This window comes from Prionailurus viverrinus, chromosome D4, assembly GCF_022837055.1.
Source record: "Prionailurus viverrinus isolate Anna chromosome D4, UM_Priviv_1.0, whole genome shotgun sequence".
Taxonomy (NCBI): domain Eukaryota; kingdom Metazoa; phylum Chordata; class Mammalia; order Carnivora; family Felidae; genus Prionailurus; species Prionailurus viverrinus.
Genome location: NC_062573.1, coordinates 14,119,367 through 14,132,692, shown reverse-complemented (window position 1 = coordinate 14,132,692; position 13,326 = coordinate 14,119,367). Strand labels below are relative to the sequence as shown.

At 55.4% G+C, this 13,326-nt stretch overlaps 1 protein-coding gene across 10 annotated transcripts in view; it reads left to right on the top strand.

Annotated features, from left to right (window-relative positions):
- RGS3 (regulator of G protein signaling 3) overlaps positions 1 to 13,116 on the top strand; it is a 140,283-nt gene extending 127,167 nt beyond the window's left edge. For 9 of the 10 annotated variants that reach the window (XM_047830320.1, XM_047830318.1, XM_047830319.1 and 6 more), the window contains 5 exons: positions 5,926 to 5,990; positions 10,049 to 10,150; positions 10,533 to 10,594; positions 11,208 to 11,374; positions 12,175 to 13,116. In XM_047830320.1, the coding sequence (XP_047686276.1) occupies positions 5,926 to 5,990; positions 10,049 to 10,150; positions 10,533 to 10,594; positions 11,208 to 11,374; positions 12,175 to 12,360 (582 nt within the window). In that variant the 3' untranslated portion in view covers positions 12,361 to 13,116. Of the gene's footprint in view, positions 1 to 5,925; positions 5,991 to 9,446; positions 9,950 to 10,048; positions 10,151 to 10,532; positions 10,595 to 11,207; positions 11,375 to 12,174 lie in introns of those variants that run through there. The other variant, XM_047830329.1, reaches the window with a different exon arrangement.
- The last annotated feature ends 210 nt before the right edge of the window (positions 13,117 to 13,326 follow it).

Sequence of the window (13,326 nt, the reverse complement as noted above, 5' to 3'; positions counted from 1 at the left end):
ACTTCTGGAATCAGAATTTCCAGCAGGTGGTGCCCAGGCCCTGCATTTGAAACAAGCTCCCCCAGAGACTGTGATGTTCCCCATAGTTTGAGTATCACCATCTTAGGCCATTTCTTGATGCAGCTACTATAAGAGAGGGTTCAGAACTGTGCCCTACCCAGGTGAGGCCTCAGGCTCACTCAGACCAGGCCTGGCCACTGCCATCTTGAGGGCGCCGAGGTCCCAGGCCTCACTGCCTGCCGGGCCCCCTGATCCTGACTCCACACCCTCTCTCCAAGACCCTTCCAAGTTCTGTTCTGTATGTAAATACAAATATTTATATACAGACAAATTCATACACATTCATGCATACACTTCTAGTTCCCCAAACCAGCTGAACTCAGCTCCTATTTGGGGGTAGATGACTTCTGTGTGGGGTGTCCAGCATCCCAGACCAGCTCTGTCCTGTTTCAGCATCCTCCTTTGGGAGCCCAAGGTTTTCACTAGCATCCTTTCTTCCCCACCCACTTTTGGCCTCTTGTTTCCTTTCTTGGGCTTGAGTGACTGAGCTGGCGGGGGCCTCAGAGACTGCCCTATGGTGGCTGCCGTTTTGTGGCTTCCACTTACCCAGCTTCGGGTCCGTCTTCGTGTACATCCTGCTTACTCCAGCCAGTCGGCCTCAGGAAGAACACTGCCCTTGAGGTCTAAGCCGGGCAAGCCCCTGGTCTCACTCTATCCCTCACTGGCAGTTGGCCTTGGGCAAATCCCTGCCCTTCTCTGAACCTCAGTTTCTTCATCAGCGAAATGGGTATGGTAATAATACCTCCTTTGTAGGGTTGTTGGCAAGATTAAATAGCCTGACTTGGGTAAAGTGTTTAGGGCAGTGCCTGCTACTTAGCGCTTGCTGGATGTCTCATAAATGGGAATCATTGCTGATGATGAGGACAAGAGAGCAGGAGCGAGAGTGGTGATGTTATGGCAACATTCACAAAGTGCCTCCAGCTCCCTTTTCTGGCCTTTATAACATTGCTGTAAGGTGGGACCCCCTGACTTGTCCTCCAGCGGGGAGGCTGAGGCTGAGAGAGAGCTGTTCTGTCCCAGGCCACGGAGCACATAGTGCTGGAGCTGGACAGTGGCCTCACCCTGTCCAGTCCTCCCTGGCTGTACCCCGGACCCTGCACACCTTAGACTGGTGAGGGACAGGGCGTGGGGGCTGGCGGCGGGGAGAAGGCAGTGGGTTTCGCCATGACTTCCGTCCTCCTGGCTGGGGCCTGGCTTTTTTGGGAGGGTCAGCTGATGCCTACAGGCCACTGTTTCCAGGCTGCTCCAGGCAGGAGCTGAAGAAGGAGGGAAGTCTTCAGGCTGTGGAGTCAAACAGCCCCAGGTTCAAATCTCAGCTCTGTCTCCTCTTCCTGGTCCTGAGACCTCGGCCAAGTGATATCTTTCTTTGAGCTTTCATTTTCTCTTGGAAAATGGGAGTGCTAAGCGTTCATGGAGTTGTCCCAGAGATTTAAGGAGTTGCTCTATGTAGAAAGCTGTGTCCATGGCGGTGATCCTGTCATGAAGTGAAACCCAGGAGGCCCAGACAGAGCTGGTGTGGCCCTCAGCTGGTCATTGTGCTGCCGTGTGGCTAAGCTGAGGCTGCCTGGAGCACATGTGGCCTGTCACAGGAGAGACAGTCCCTGTGTTACTCCTCCCCCTACCTGTCACCCTTGTGCACTGATTTCTGCTGTGAGTAGGAATATCCGAACCACATAGATCTGAGAGATGGTCCATTCGCCAGGGCCATTTTACAAATGGGCTGCCTAAGGTTCCGAGAGGAGACCTCCCCACCAATGTCATCCCTTGGGCCTCCCCCTCCTCCGCCCCCAGCCTGGCTCCCTGTGCTGAGTTGAGTTGCCTCACAGTGCCCTCTGCTGCCCACTTCTGCCTTGCTGGCTGCTCCCTGGTGACCCTGCAGGCAGACCCACAGGCCCACGCCTGCCCTTTTCCTGGGAGGCAGGGAAGCCCTGGGTGTATCTGTGTCGGCGCCCAGAATGCTTCCAGTGAATTCTGCCTCAGCCTGGCCTGGCTTGGCCCAGGGTCATAGGTCATTCTTTGACAGCTGGGAGACAGAGGCTGCAGGCCCTCCCTGGCCATGCTTCCTTCCCCCGCTCCTCCTACAGGGACTGGCTTGGGCAGAGGCTGTCAGCGGAGGGTGCTAACCTTGTCACGCCAAGCTTCTCGCCTAGGCCAGAGGTCAGACAAGAGGGCCCCTAACATGCCTTCCAGATCCAAGATGTGATTACACCTTCTAGTCTCCTATTTTAAAAAAGCTTAAAGAAGTTATTTTCTATGTCTAAACAAATACGTGTAGCATTTAGATCCAGTGTTTCCACAAGGTTCTATGGGGTCTGCCAGGCAGGGCCAGGTCACAGAGAGAGCAGCCAGGCCTGGCCAGGTGGCCCCAGAAGTTGGGTCAGGACCAGTAAGAGAAACCAGACGACGTCCTGCTCATGAGAGCCCTCAATCATGGGTGGGGTCTGGAGCCAGACCTGAAATTCTGCTACTTGCCAGCTTGTGGACCCCGGGCAAGCTGCTGAGCAGTCCTGGGCCTCAGGTTCCTCAGCTGTCAACTGGGGCAAAGGACAACAAATAGCTCTTAGAATTGTTGTAAAGAAGAGTGAGATAAAGTGTGTTAAAGCACTTCAGCTCAGTGCCTGGTGCATAGTGAGTGCTCAATAAATAATAGCAATAACCACAATAGCTGATCGTCACCGAGCACCAGGCACTGTGCTCAGCACTTCATTATGTATTAACTTAATTAATTCCCACAATACCCCTAGGAGGTAGGTCCAGCTATTATCCCCCATTTTACAGATAAAGAAACCGAGGCACACAGAGGGGTTGTAACTTGGCTAAGGTCAATTAGCTAATAAGTCACTGAGGTAGGATTCAAATCCAGACAGTTTAGAACAATTGACACTCTTAACCACAACTGTTATTATAGTCATAATTACACTAAGAATTATAGTTCCTATTCCAAGAGGCAGGGAGCTGCCAGTCCCTGGAGAGGCCCAGTGGGGGCTGGGCAGGCCCCAGAGATTCCTGCCTGGAGTGAAGGGAGGGCTGATGGTTCTGGACTCTCCTCCACTTCTTCAGCAGGGAGGGCCCTGTGGAGGGGCAAGGCAGTGGGGAGATGGGAGGGAGAGGCCTCTTGTGTGCTGGGTACTGGGCAGGCCTTACTGCAGCTCCTGAAGGGGGAGCCTTGGGGCCCACTGTGGGGCTAGAAATCCGAACCCTGACTTTCTGGCTCAGTTTCTTCTCTGTCTGGCCTGCAGGTCCCCCTCAGCGCCTGGGTTTCCCTAGCTGCTCTGGGGGCCGACTCCCAGGGCCTGAGCTACCAGGCCGATCAGTGTAGGCTGGTCCCTGCCGAAGATGACCCCCTCCCAGCAGTGGAAGGAAGAGCCCATTTCCCAGCAGTGCAGAGGCTGGGGGTGCAGCAGGGCGGGAGTGGTCCCCAGGCCCATTGTGTGGGCTCGATAAAGTACGGAAGCTGAGGTTAGAATGGCAGGAAGCCCAGCGCCCGTGGCCCTTTCCCACGGGTGGGGGCTTCGGGCACTGTTAGCCGCACGGGCGTGACTACAGCCTGTGTGTGCAACGGGGCGACAGAAGTAAGACTCACTGGGCAGTGAACGCTGGCAGCCCTGGTTACAGAGGCCACCAAGATTGGGCCACAGGGGCCTAGACTTTATCCTGGCGAATCTTCCAGCAGCCAGGGCTGTGGCTGTCACCACACCTAGGCTATGGCTAAAGAAGTCAAAGCTGAGAGGCTAAGAAACTCCTCCACAGTCAGTGGAAATAGGATCAATACTTACTTCCTGTAAACCCAAGCTCTGGGATCACACACCAGAGGTGGGTGTGTGCCTGCGTGTGCACGTACACACACGTGTTTACAACCCTGGCTGGGCAGCCACCTCAGGAAGGATGTGGCATTTCCCCTGAGCCTTTTACTGAGAGTATTCAAAATGTGCCCTGTCCTTACATTTGAGTAGCAGCATCCTCTGGTGGAGAAACACGGGTCTTAAGTGCATACAGGCCCAGATTCCAGCTGTCGTCATTTACACTCTGAGTGTCTTTGGGCAAGTGACTGAACTTCTCTGAGCCTCCGTTTGTGGACTTACTTTGAGTATTAACGAGATGGTATCTGGATAATGCGCATTCCGGGGTTTGTATGAGTTCCATACAGTATGAGTTCCATAAATGAAGCTATAATCCCATCCATCCATCCATCCATCCATCCATCCATCCATGGGTGGGTACTCTGCCGAGGCTAGTAGCCCCCCCCTGCTGGCCATATCTGGAATAAGGCCACTTTTCTTACTTGAATTAAGAGCACTTTAAGGATTAGCCCGTCTTTATTTTACAAATGAGGGAACTGAGGCCCAGGGTGGGGCTCCTGAGGAGTCAGAGCTGAAGTCCACACCTGGTAGCGTGCTGTCTTGTCTTGGGACATAGTGTCCATGCCCAGCCCGCTCTGAGTTCTAGCGCCTCTCCCATCCCAGAACATTTCCTGGGCTCCTGCCTTAGGGTGGCACTGTTGGGGCCCTGGGTTTCCCCTGGAGGAAGATGGACAAGCACCAGCAGGGCAAAGGGAACAGAGGACAGCCCTGGTAGAGATGGTGGAAATCTGGAGGGGTCGGGAGAAGAGGAATGATAGACCGGGAGGAGGAGATGAGAATTGGCGGGGCGGGAGGGAGAGGAGAGAGGGCATTCCAGGATGGGGACACAGCACGGGCAAAGGGGAGGGAAAGGGTGGGGGGTGCGAAGTGTGGGCCCCAGTGGAGCAGTGGGGGATAAAGTTGCAAGCCGTGATTTAGGCAGTGAGGGCCTCAAGACTCATTGTTCTCAGTCTGCTTTCCTTCTCTTGATTCATTCATTCACCTGACAAATATTTATTGCGCTTCAAATGTGTGCCAGGCCCCGTGAAGGTGATCCAGATGGACAGAGGGCTTGCTTTTGAGAACTCACAGTCAAGCAGAGGGGACAGATTTAGAAAGAGCCATTTCAAATATGGTGGGGACCCCAAAAGGTGTGCAGGGGGCACACCCTTGGTCTAGGGTGAGGAGGCATGTAAGGGGCCTACCCAAGGTCTAAGTCTTTCCTGAGGCTGGGTCTTGGGAGTAAAGGGAGATGGGAGGGTCACAAAAACGTCTCCCATGGAAGGTATAGCACGTGCAACACCTGAGGTGACAGGGCAGATCAGGTGAAGACATTCCATTTGCCTGGAGGGCATGGTCAAGGAGGTTGCCGGAGCAGGGGTCAGGCTGGAGAGATAACTGAAGGAATTGTAACTGATGTTAAAATGCAACTTTCTACCCAGACCCTGTGTATCATGTTACGGAGTTTGAATGTTACCCTGGGGGCACCGGGGAGTCATGGAAAACTTTAAGGCAAAAGAGGTTCTCTCAGGCTTGTGCAACAATTCACTTTACACACTGCCAACCAATCTCAGGTCTCTGTCAGACCTCAGCATCCTGAGTTAGTCATTATGATCTCGATTTTGAAATTAAGAAGCAGAGGCTCACAGAGGGACAGCGAGTGGCTGAGTCACACTGCAGAACGCCTGCTGTAGCCCTGCTCTCCAGTCTGCCCTACTGCCTGCCGTGATTAAGTGCCACGTCTCTGGCTCTGCCATTCGGGCTGTGTCTTTGGCTTCTCCCCTGCAGCCTGGGTTCCTAGTTGCACCAGGGGGAGACGCCTTTGGCTGGGGGATCTGCCAAGCCAACCGCACTTCATGGACAGGCCGTTCCCAGTAATGGGTCTCCCTGTCCCTCACCTGAGGGGTGGGGGCTTTGCAGGAGAGGGGTGGCATGGCTGGAAGGAGCTATTGGATCCCTGAGCCTGTCTGCTCAGGCAGCAGCCTTCGGATGCCCAGACTGTAACGTGTCTATCTTTCTTCCACAGATGAGTGGGGCTGACGCAGTTGGGGATGACGATGAAGCCTCTCGGAAGAGAAAGAGCAAAAACCTGTACGTTGCAAAGATCATGATCCTCAACCTTGCAATCAGGGAGGCTCTCCAACCCCCTTTTCCTCCTCTATCCTCAAACTTGCCTCTCCTCCACGGGTCCAGGTGGGGAGAAGGGGCTGTGTCCAGTCCTTCCCTAGACAGACACCAGTGAACAAGAGGATCTTAGGACTTAGCAGTGGCCCCAGGGTAGGGTCACGAGGGTCCTGAGCATCCGGCACTGCCCTCAGTATTCATGCGAGTGATGCAGTGTGCTGATTCAGTACCTGGAAGCCCCAGGGAGCCAAGCAGAGGCAACCAGCCAGGTTGTCCTGGCCCCGGCCCAGCCTCTGAGTCAAGTGGTGGCTGAGTGCCCTTGACAAGTTCTTTGCTGCCTCTGAGAAAGCACTGAACCGACAGTTTACTGGGATTCCCCCCTTTTCCTCCTAAGCCCTTGAATGCTAGCAATCTTGGGAATTACCAGGAGGTGGCGCTGCTGGTCTAGGTAGCAAAGCCCACACTCCCCAGCCTTTCTGGTCACACTCGCCTTACACTTCCGTTTTGGAGGTTTGTTAGAGGTGCCAAATAAATGAACAGGGTGTATGTGCCTTCTCCTTGGGCCTCCTTGTACACCTGGGTCCAAAGCCCTGGAGACTACGGGGAGGGATGGAGAGAAGGCAGTGGGTCACATGGAGGCCCCCAGAAGGAGCCCCCCTCCCCTCTGGGTCTGGTAGTACCCACCATTATTTACCAGTGGGGCCTGGAGGAGGAGACAGGAGTGTTCCCAGATGCCTCTGGCAGCCTTTTCCCTGGCCTCCACTTTGGCTTGTATCCACGACCCGAGAAACTCTTTCTTTTCAGCTCCTTTGCCCTCTCCAGGTTCCTGTGCAACTGTAGGCTTCTCTCACTCTGCAGCCAGGAACAGTCACGCCTTCTCGGGAAGGCAAAATGCACAAAAAAATAGCCCTTTGCACCCACCATTGGGTCCAGGTATCACCAAAGCCACTGTGGGTGTTGCTCCCGGGGGGGGGGGGGATGCAGTAGGGGGCAGTAGGGGTGGCCATCTGGGGGTGCTGGAGCCATCTTGGTCCACCAACACTAGCCTTGCTTTGGGGTGGGCGCTCTCTGCCTTTGAATGCCTGAAGCTCACATAATCGAGGACTCTTAGAATCTGAGATAGCAACAAAAATAAGTAATATTTATTGTGCCAGGCACTGTTCTGTGTGTATTCCATATATTATCTAATTTAATCTTTACTATTTAAAAAAAAATTCTTAATGTTTTATTTTATTTTTGAGAGAGAGAGAGAGAGAGAGAGAGAGAGAGAGACAGAGTGCAAGCAGAGGAGGGGTAGAGAGAGAGGGAAACACAGCATGTGAAGCAGGCTCCAGGCTCTGACCCTGTTAGCACAGAGCCTGGACACGGGGCTCGAACTCGTGAACCGCAAGATAATGACCTGAGCCCAAGTCTGACTGAGCCACCCAGGCTCCCCTCTTTACCATTGTTTTTATTTTACGTTTCCTTTTTTTCTTACCCTATCTTACAAATGAGTAAATTGAAGCAGAAAGAAGCTAAGTTATTTGTCCTAGGTCACGCAGCAAGTAAGTGGTAGAGTGGGGATCTGAAACCTGGCGTGCTGGGGCTAACAATAGAAATAGAAATACATAGGTATTTTTTCTTCAGAACCTCCTCTATTGAAGCTCCGAAGGAGGTTCATGGCAGCCCTGCGAGGTAGTCTTCGAGCCCCTAGAGATGAGAGCCCATGCCCCAGAGCCCACCCCTTCCATGTCTTCATGGCTCCGATTGGAGGAAAGTGTTCTTTTAGATTCCTCTTATGGGTCCCTGTTCTGCCTTCTGGACCCACGTGGCGACACGTGGCGCCTCTCTGAGCCCTGCCATCCTGTCAGACAGAGCACTATGCCCCAGGAAGTCACGTGCTGGCACCCAGTCTCCCGGGTTTGCCGAGGGCCCCAGTCCTCACCCAGACGGCTGCCAATCCCTGGACTCCTTGGCCTTAGCTCACGGCTGAGACCTGCCAGAGCAGGGTCCCCAGCCCTGGGCAGCTGCCCCAGACCCTCAGGACACTGTGGGCCTCAGCTCTTGTCTGATCATTTTTGCCCTAGGCAATGTGCTTAAAACTCTACGTGCAGTTACAACCCTAAGCAGCTGGTAGGTACTACAATCATCCCTTTTTGATGGATGAGAAAATTCGACATTCTGAGAGGTCAGGTAACTTGACAAAGAGCACACGGTTGGTAACCTCTGGAGCCGGGATTTGAACCTGAGGCTGTGTGGCTCCAGAATCTCACACTTAACCTCCACAGGGTACCACCTCCCTTAACGACTTACACAGAGTGTCCCGTGGGCCTTAATACTACTTTAAGCTGGAATAACTGCAGAAATGTAAATACTACAAACTTACAAACACCCGTCTGAAAGTTGACTTATTTTTTTTTTTACTGTTTACTTATTTTTTTTTCAAGCACTTGACATTTTTCTAGCATTGGTCTCTGCAGGTGGACTTTTAGGTGGTTTTCATTATTTGTTTTTTTTTTTTTTTAACGTTTATTTATTTTTGGGACAGAGAGAGACAGAGCATGAACGGGGGAGGGGCAGAGAGAGAGGGAGACACAGAATTGGAAACAGGCTCCAGGCTCTGAGCCATCAGCCCAGAGCCTGACGCGGGGCTCGAACTCACGGACCGCGAGATGGTGACCTGGCTGAAGTCGGACGCTTAACCGACTGTGCCACCCAGGGGCCCCTGTTTACTTATTTTTGAGAGAGAAAGAGAGGAAGGGTCAGAGAGGGAGACACACACACATACACAGCATGTGAAGCACGCTTCAGGCTCTGAGCTGTCAGCACAGAGCCCGATGCCGGGCTTGAACCGCAGACTCTGAGATCATGACCTGAGCCCAAGTTGGACGCTTAACCGACTGAGCCACAAAAGTTGAATGATTTAAATTCCTTTTACGCTTAGGTAGCATTGTGATTTTGCCAATGCATTCTTCATTTTAACTTTTGGTTTCAAGTCAGGATTTTTTTATATTTAGAAGGACAGAGACCAAAAAATGAAAAATGTTAAAGTTTATCATTCAAAATTCACAAAACTGAATGTGTGTTAAACAAGTTACATTAATTAAAATCCCAAATGACATTTTTGAAAGTTTATAGGATTTGTACGTCTGAAGTTATTTGAGCTTAAGTTTGTACTAAGACTTTTGGGGCATCGTGCATATTGGTGGCCGCTTGTATCCAAAGCCCACGACTAAGGCTGAGGCCAGCTGCCAGGAGCTCTTCTCCTGGAGGTGCCCGATGGGGGGCGGGGGGGGGGGTCTAGGGACAAGGGGGGCACACTGGAGCATGGGACATTTAACCCCTTTCTTGCCAGCAGCTTTGCCCAGCTGCCTCCTGGGGGAGTGGCCAGACTAAAAATGATTCCTGGCTAAAAATAGCCAGTCCAGCCACCCCGGTGGGCAGAGCCTCCCGTCCCTCCCTCCCAGCAATTTGCTGACTTGTTTTCTCCTCCTTCCCCTGGCGCTGCCATGGCAACGGGGAGGCCGGTCACAAATAACTGGGTCTGGCTCTCCGCCGGGCGGGCCCCAGAGGCCGCCCCTTGCAGACACATGCCCCTTTCACGGGCTCCCTCTCAGGGTTGGCCGGGAGGGATATTTTTTTTTCCGCTCCCCGTCCTGGGCCCTCCCATTTCCTGGCTCCTCCCGTCTGAGTCCCAGCCCGGCCTGCGCCCGGGAGCCCAGTCCTCCGGCCGAGATCGCGGCGAACGAGCGAGCGCTCGGCTGGCGGCAGTCCGCGGAACCGTCGCTGCCCGGCGCCCGGGGGGGGACGCAGGCCTGGGGGCAGGAGCCTGGGGGGCGCTCCCCGCGGACCACCCCGGGCCCCAAGGTGGGGGGCCCCGCGGAGATGCTCCGAGGCATGTACCTCACGCGCAACGGGAACCTCCAGAGGCGGCACACGATGAAGGAGTAGGTGCCTCTCACCCCAGCGCACGCCCTTCCCGCCCTGCATTTGCCGGGGCTGAGTGTGCCTGGCTGACCGACCCCCTTCTCTGCTTCTGCCCCCAGAGCCAAGGACATGAAGAACAAGCTGGGCATCTTCCGGAGGAGGAACGAGTCCCCTGGGGCCCAACCTGGGGGCAAGGCGGACAAAATGGTGAAGTCATTCAAGTAGGTCTCCCCCGCCCCCGCCCCCCGTGACCCCTCAGGCACTCGCTGGTCCCTGGGAAAGCAGGGCTGGTGGCCCCCCTTAAATGCACAGAGCTGGACCCAGCTCTGGGGTGGATGGAGGCTCGCTCAGAGAGCCTGGCACCTGGCAAGTAGCAGCCCTCACCCGGAGCAGCTGCTCTGGGAAGGACAGCCAGGCAGGGACAGAGGTGGGAGCTGGGAGTGGTGCCGGCCCAGGGAAGTAGGGTGGGCCCCCTTCTGGGCTCCTCAGCTGGGCTGGCCACTGCCCGGCCCGAGGGCAGCCGACAGAGTGCCCCCAGCCCCAGCCACCCCACCTCCCCGAAACCTCCCGGTGCCTCACTGTGCCCCTTCCCTCCCCCCTCAGGCCCACCTCGGAGGAAGCCCTCAAGTGGGGTGAGTCCTTGGAGAAGCTGCTGCTTCACAAATGTAAGTGGGGGCCGGCCGGCCTGCTCCCCTCCCCGTGTTACCTCCCTCCCTCTTCCCTTTGCTCCTCTCCCAGACCCAGAGACTGAGGCTGGTCCCAGAGAGGACGCCTTTCCCTTTCTGCTGGGTCCCCCCAGGGGCCTCTGCTGTCGGGAGAGGCCCTTGGGCTGGCCTCGGCGCCGGCTTCTGCCAGCGCTGCCCTGGCCACGGGAGCTGGCATTGCCTGCCAGAGGCCACTGGGACCTGTGTGCTCAGACCCGGAGTCCCAGAGTTACGATAAACATTTCCACGTACCCAGGGCTTACTCTGGGCCAAATGTGCCCCGCGTCTCGTGGGCAGGATCCCCTCTGATCCTCGCAGGGCTCCAGGAAATAGACTCGTGACCCCCACTCTACAGATGAGGGAGCTGAGGCACTAGACAGGGGAGATACCTGGCCAAGGCTCCCAGAGAGGCCGAGTGGCAGGGGTGGGTCCATGGCCCTGGGCCCCTGGCTATTGGAAGCAGTTATCTTACTAAGCTCTGCACCCTAAAGGCCCCTGGAGGGGAAGCTAGGCGGCCAGAGGGCGGAAGTAGCTGGTTCTGCCTCTCACAAACGGCCTGGGCTTCTCCTCACAGATGGGTTAGCAGTGTTCCAGGCCTTCCTTCGCACCGAGTTTAGTGAGGAGAACCTGGAATTCTGGCTGGCATGTGAGGACTTCAAGAAGGTCAAGTCACAGTCCAAGATGACAGCCAAGGCCAAGAAGATCTTTGCTGAGTACATTGCGATCCAGGCGTGCAAGGAGGTAAGGCCTCAGGCCGGGCCCTCAGGCCCCCCATCCCCATCCCCATCCCCAGTGGCCTCTCAGTGATCGTAGGTACCTGGCAGCCTCAAGGAGCTCAGGAAGGAGAAGAGGCCAGAGTGACCCTCGGGGACCATGTGTCCAGGGAGCAGAGGAAGCAGACAGGGGCCCTGGGAAGAACAGAAATGGTCACTGCCCAGGCACCGGTGTGGCAGGCACCTGCTAAGCTCTTTATGTGTGTGCTCTTTTATTTAACCTGATGACAACCTGTAAAATGGGTTTAATATTCTCTTCATTTTAAAAATGAGGAGACAGTCTCAGAGAACCTAGTCAGAGTAACCCACACCTATGGAGTGCTGACTGAGTGCTAGACGCTGCGTGCAGAGTCACAGTGGACGATCTATCAATTTAATCCGTATCTATTCAGCATGGATGACCTTGCTTAGTCTTCAATGCTCTTTGAGGGACAGACTGTTCTTCCTAGCCTGCAGACGAGTCAACGGGACTCAGAGCACTTAGATGACTCGCTCAGGGTCACACACCTAGGTGTGCCACTGCCGGGGTTCGAACCAGGCAGTGGGACCTTAGAGGGGGTGTCCACAGGCCTTATACACTACCAGCCCTACAATGAGCGACCCAGCCACGACTTGAATCGCTGACCTGAGGGCCTCCACTCTGAGCCTTAAGACATGGAGCAGAGGGGCTCGGAGGTGAGAGGCTGGGTAGGTCACGTTCCTGGCCCTCCACCCCCAGGATCGCCCCCCTGCAGGTAGAGCTGAGCGCACTGCCCTCTGCCTCCGCAGGTAAACCTGGACTCCTACACACGGGAGCACACCAAGGACAACCTCCAGAGCGTGACCCGGGGCTGCTTCGATCTGGCGCAGAAGCGGATCTTCGGGCTCATGGAAAAGGACTCGTATCCGCGCTTCCTCCGCTCCGACCTCTACCTGGACCTCATTAACCAGAAGAAGATGAGTCCCCCACTTTAGGGGCTGCCAGAGTAGAGCTCGGTGTTCACATCAGGCGGGCTGGGCCCCCTTCCCACCTGCCTCTCTCCCCCTGCGACGGAGGGGGCAAGCAAGCCCCCGGAGGCTGTGTCTCCGGACGGACAGACGGACATTCAGACGAGGGGCCTGGACCGAGAGAGGCCCAGGCCACTGGAGGAGAAGGAGGACCGGCCCCGTTGGGTCCTCACTGCCCCGGTACGAGGGGGCCCAAGGGCCCTGGCAGGTCAGGGGCCCTGGCTGAGCCAGATCCGGAGCTGCTGCTCTGTGCTGCAAAGACTCAGCATTGACCAAGTTCCTTAAAGAACTGGCTGATGGGGCAGGGGGCCTGGTTGTGGGCTCCAGCGCTCTCCTTAGGGGCCACTGGGGCTGCAGCTCAGACCCTCACCTTGAGTTTTATTTATTTAAACAGTAGTCGGATGCTTGGCACGTTGTCCTGTAATAGGAAATTTTTGCCTCATCAGTGTTCCTAATTTACAAGTGCAATATTTTAACCAATGCCTTGTGAAAAGCCACCTTGCAGAGAGGGTGGACCCCACTTTCCAGTTTCGGGCACCAGTGGTGGCAGCTGGGTCTTCCGGACTGATGAGGCCTGGAGGGGTGGGTGCTGCCGTGTGACCTCGCACAGAAATCCAGCACCTGCTGCGTGAGGTGTCCCTCAGGGGCTCTGGGAAGGCGTGGCACCCTCAGACCACACAGCAGCCAAGTTCTGGAGCAAATAAAAGGCCTGTGTTATTTCTCGTTCTTGACCCTTTCTGGGTGTTCCCGGGTTTGGGCTTTCCCAGGGTCACTGGGGCTGGGAGGGTCAGAACGGCTTCTGTCTCGCCATCACCCACCTCCCATCCCAGAGCCATATACACGATACACCGGTGATTGCCCCTCCCTGACAGGGTGCCTCCCTGGGCCGGACACTCGGCCGTGCTTGTCCTGTTTACCATCTCATCTTCTCCA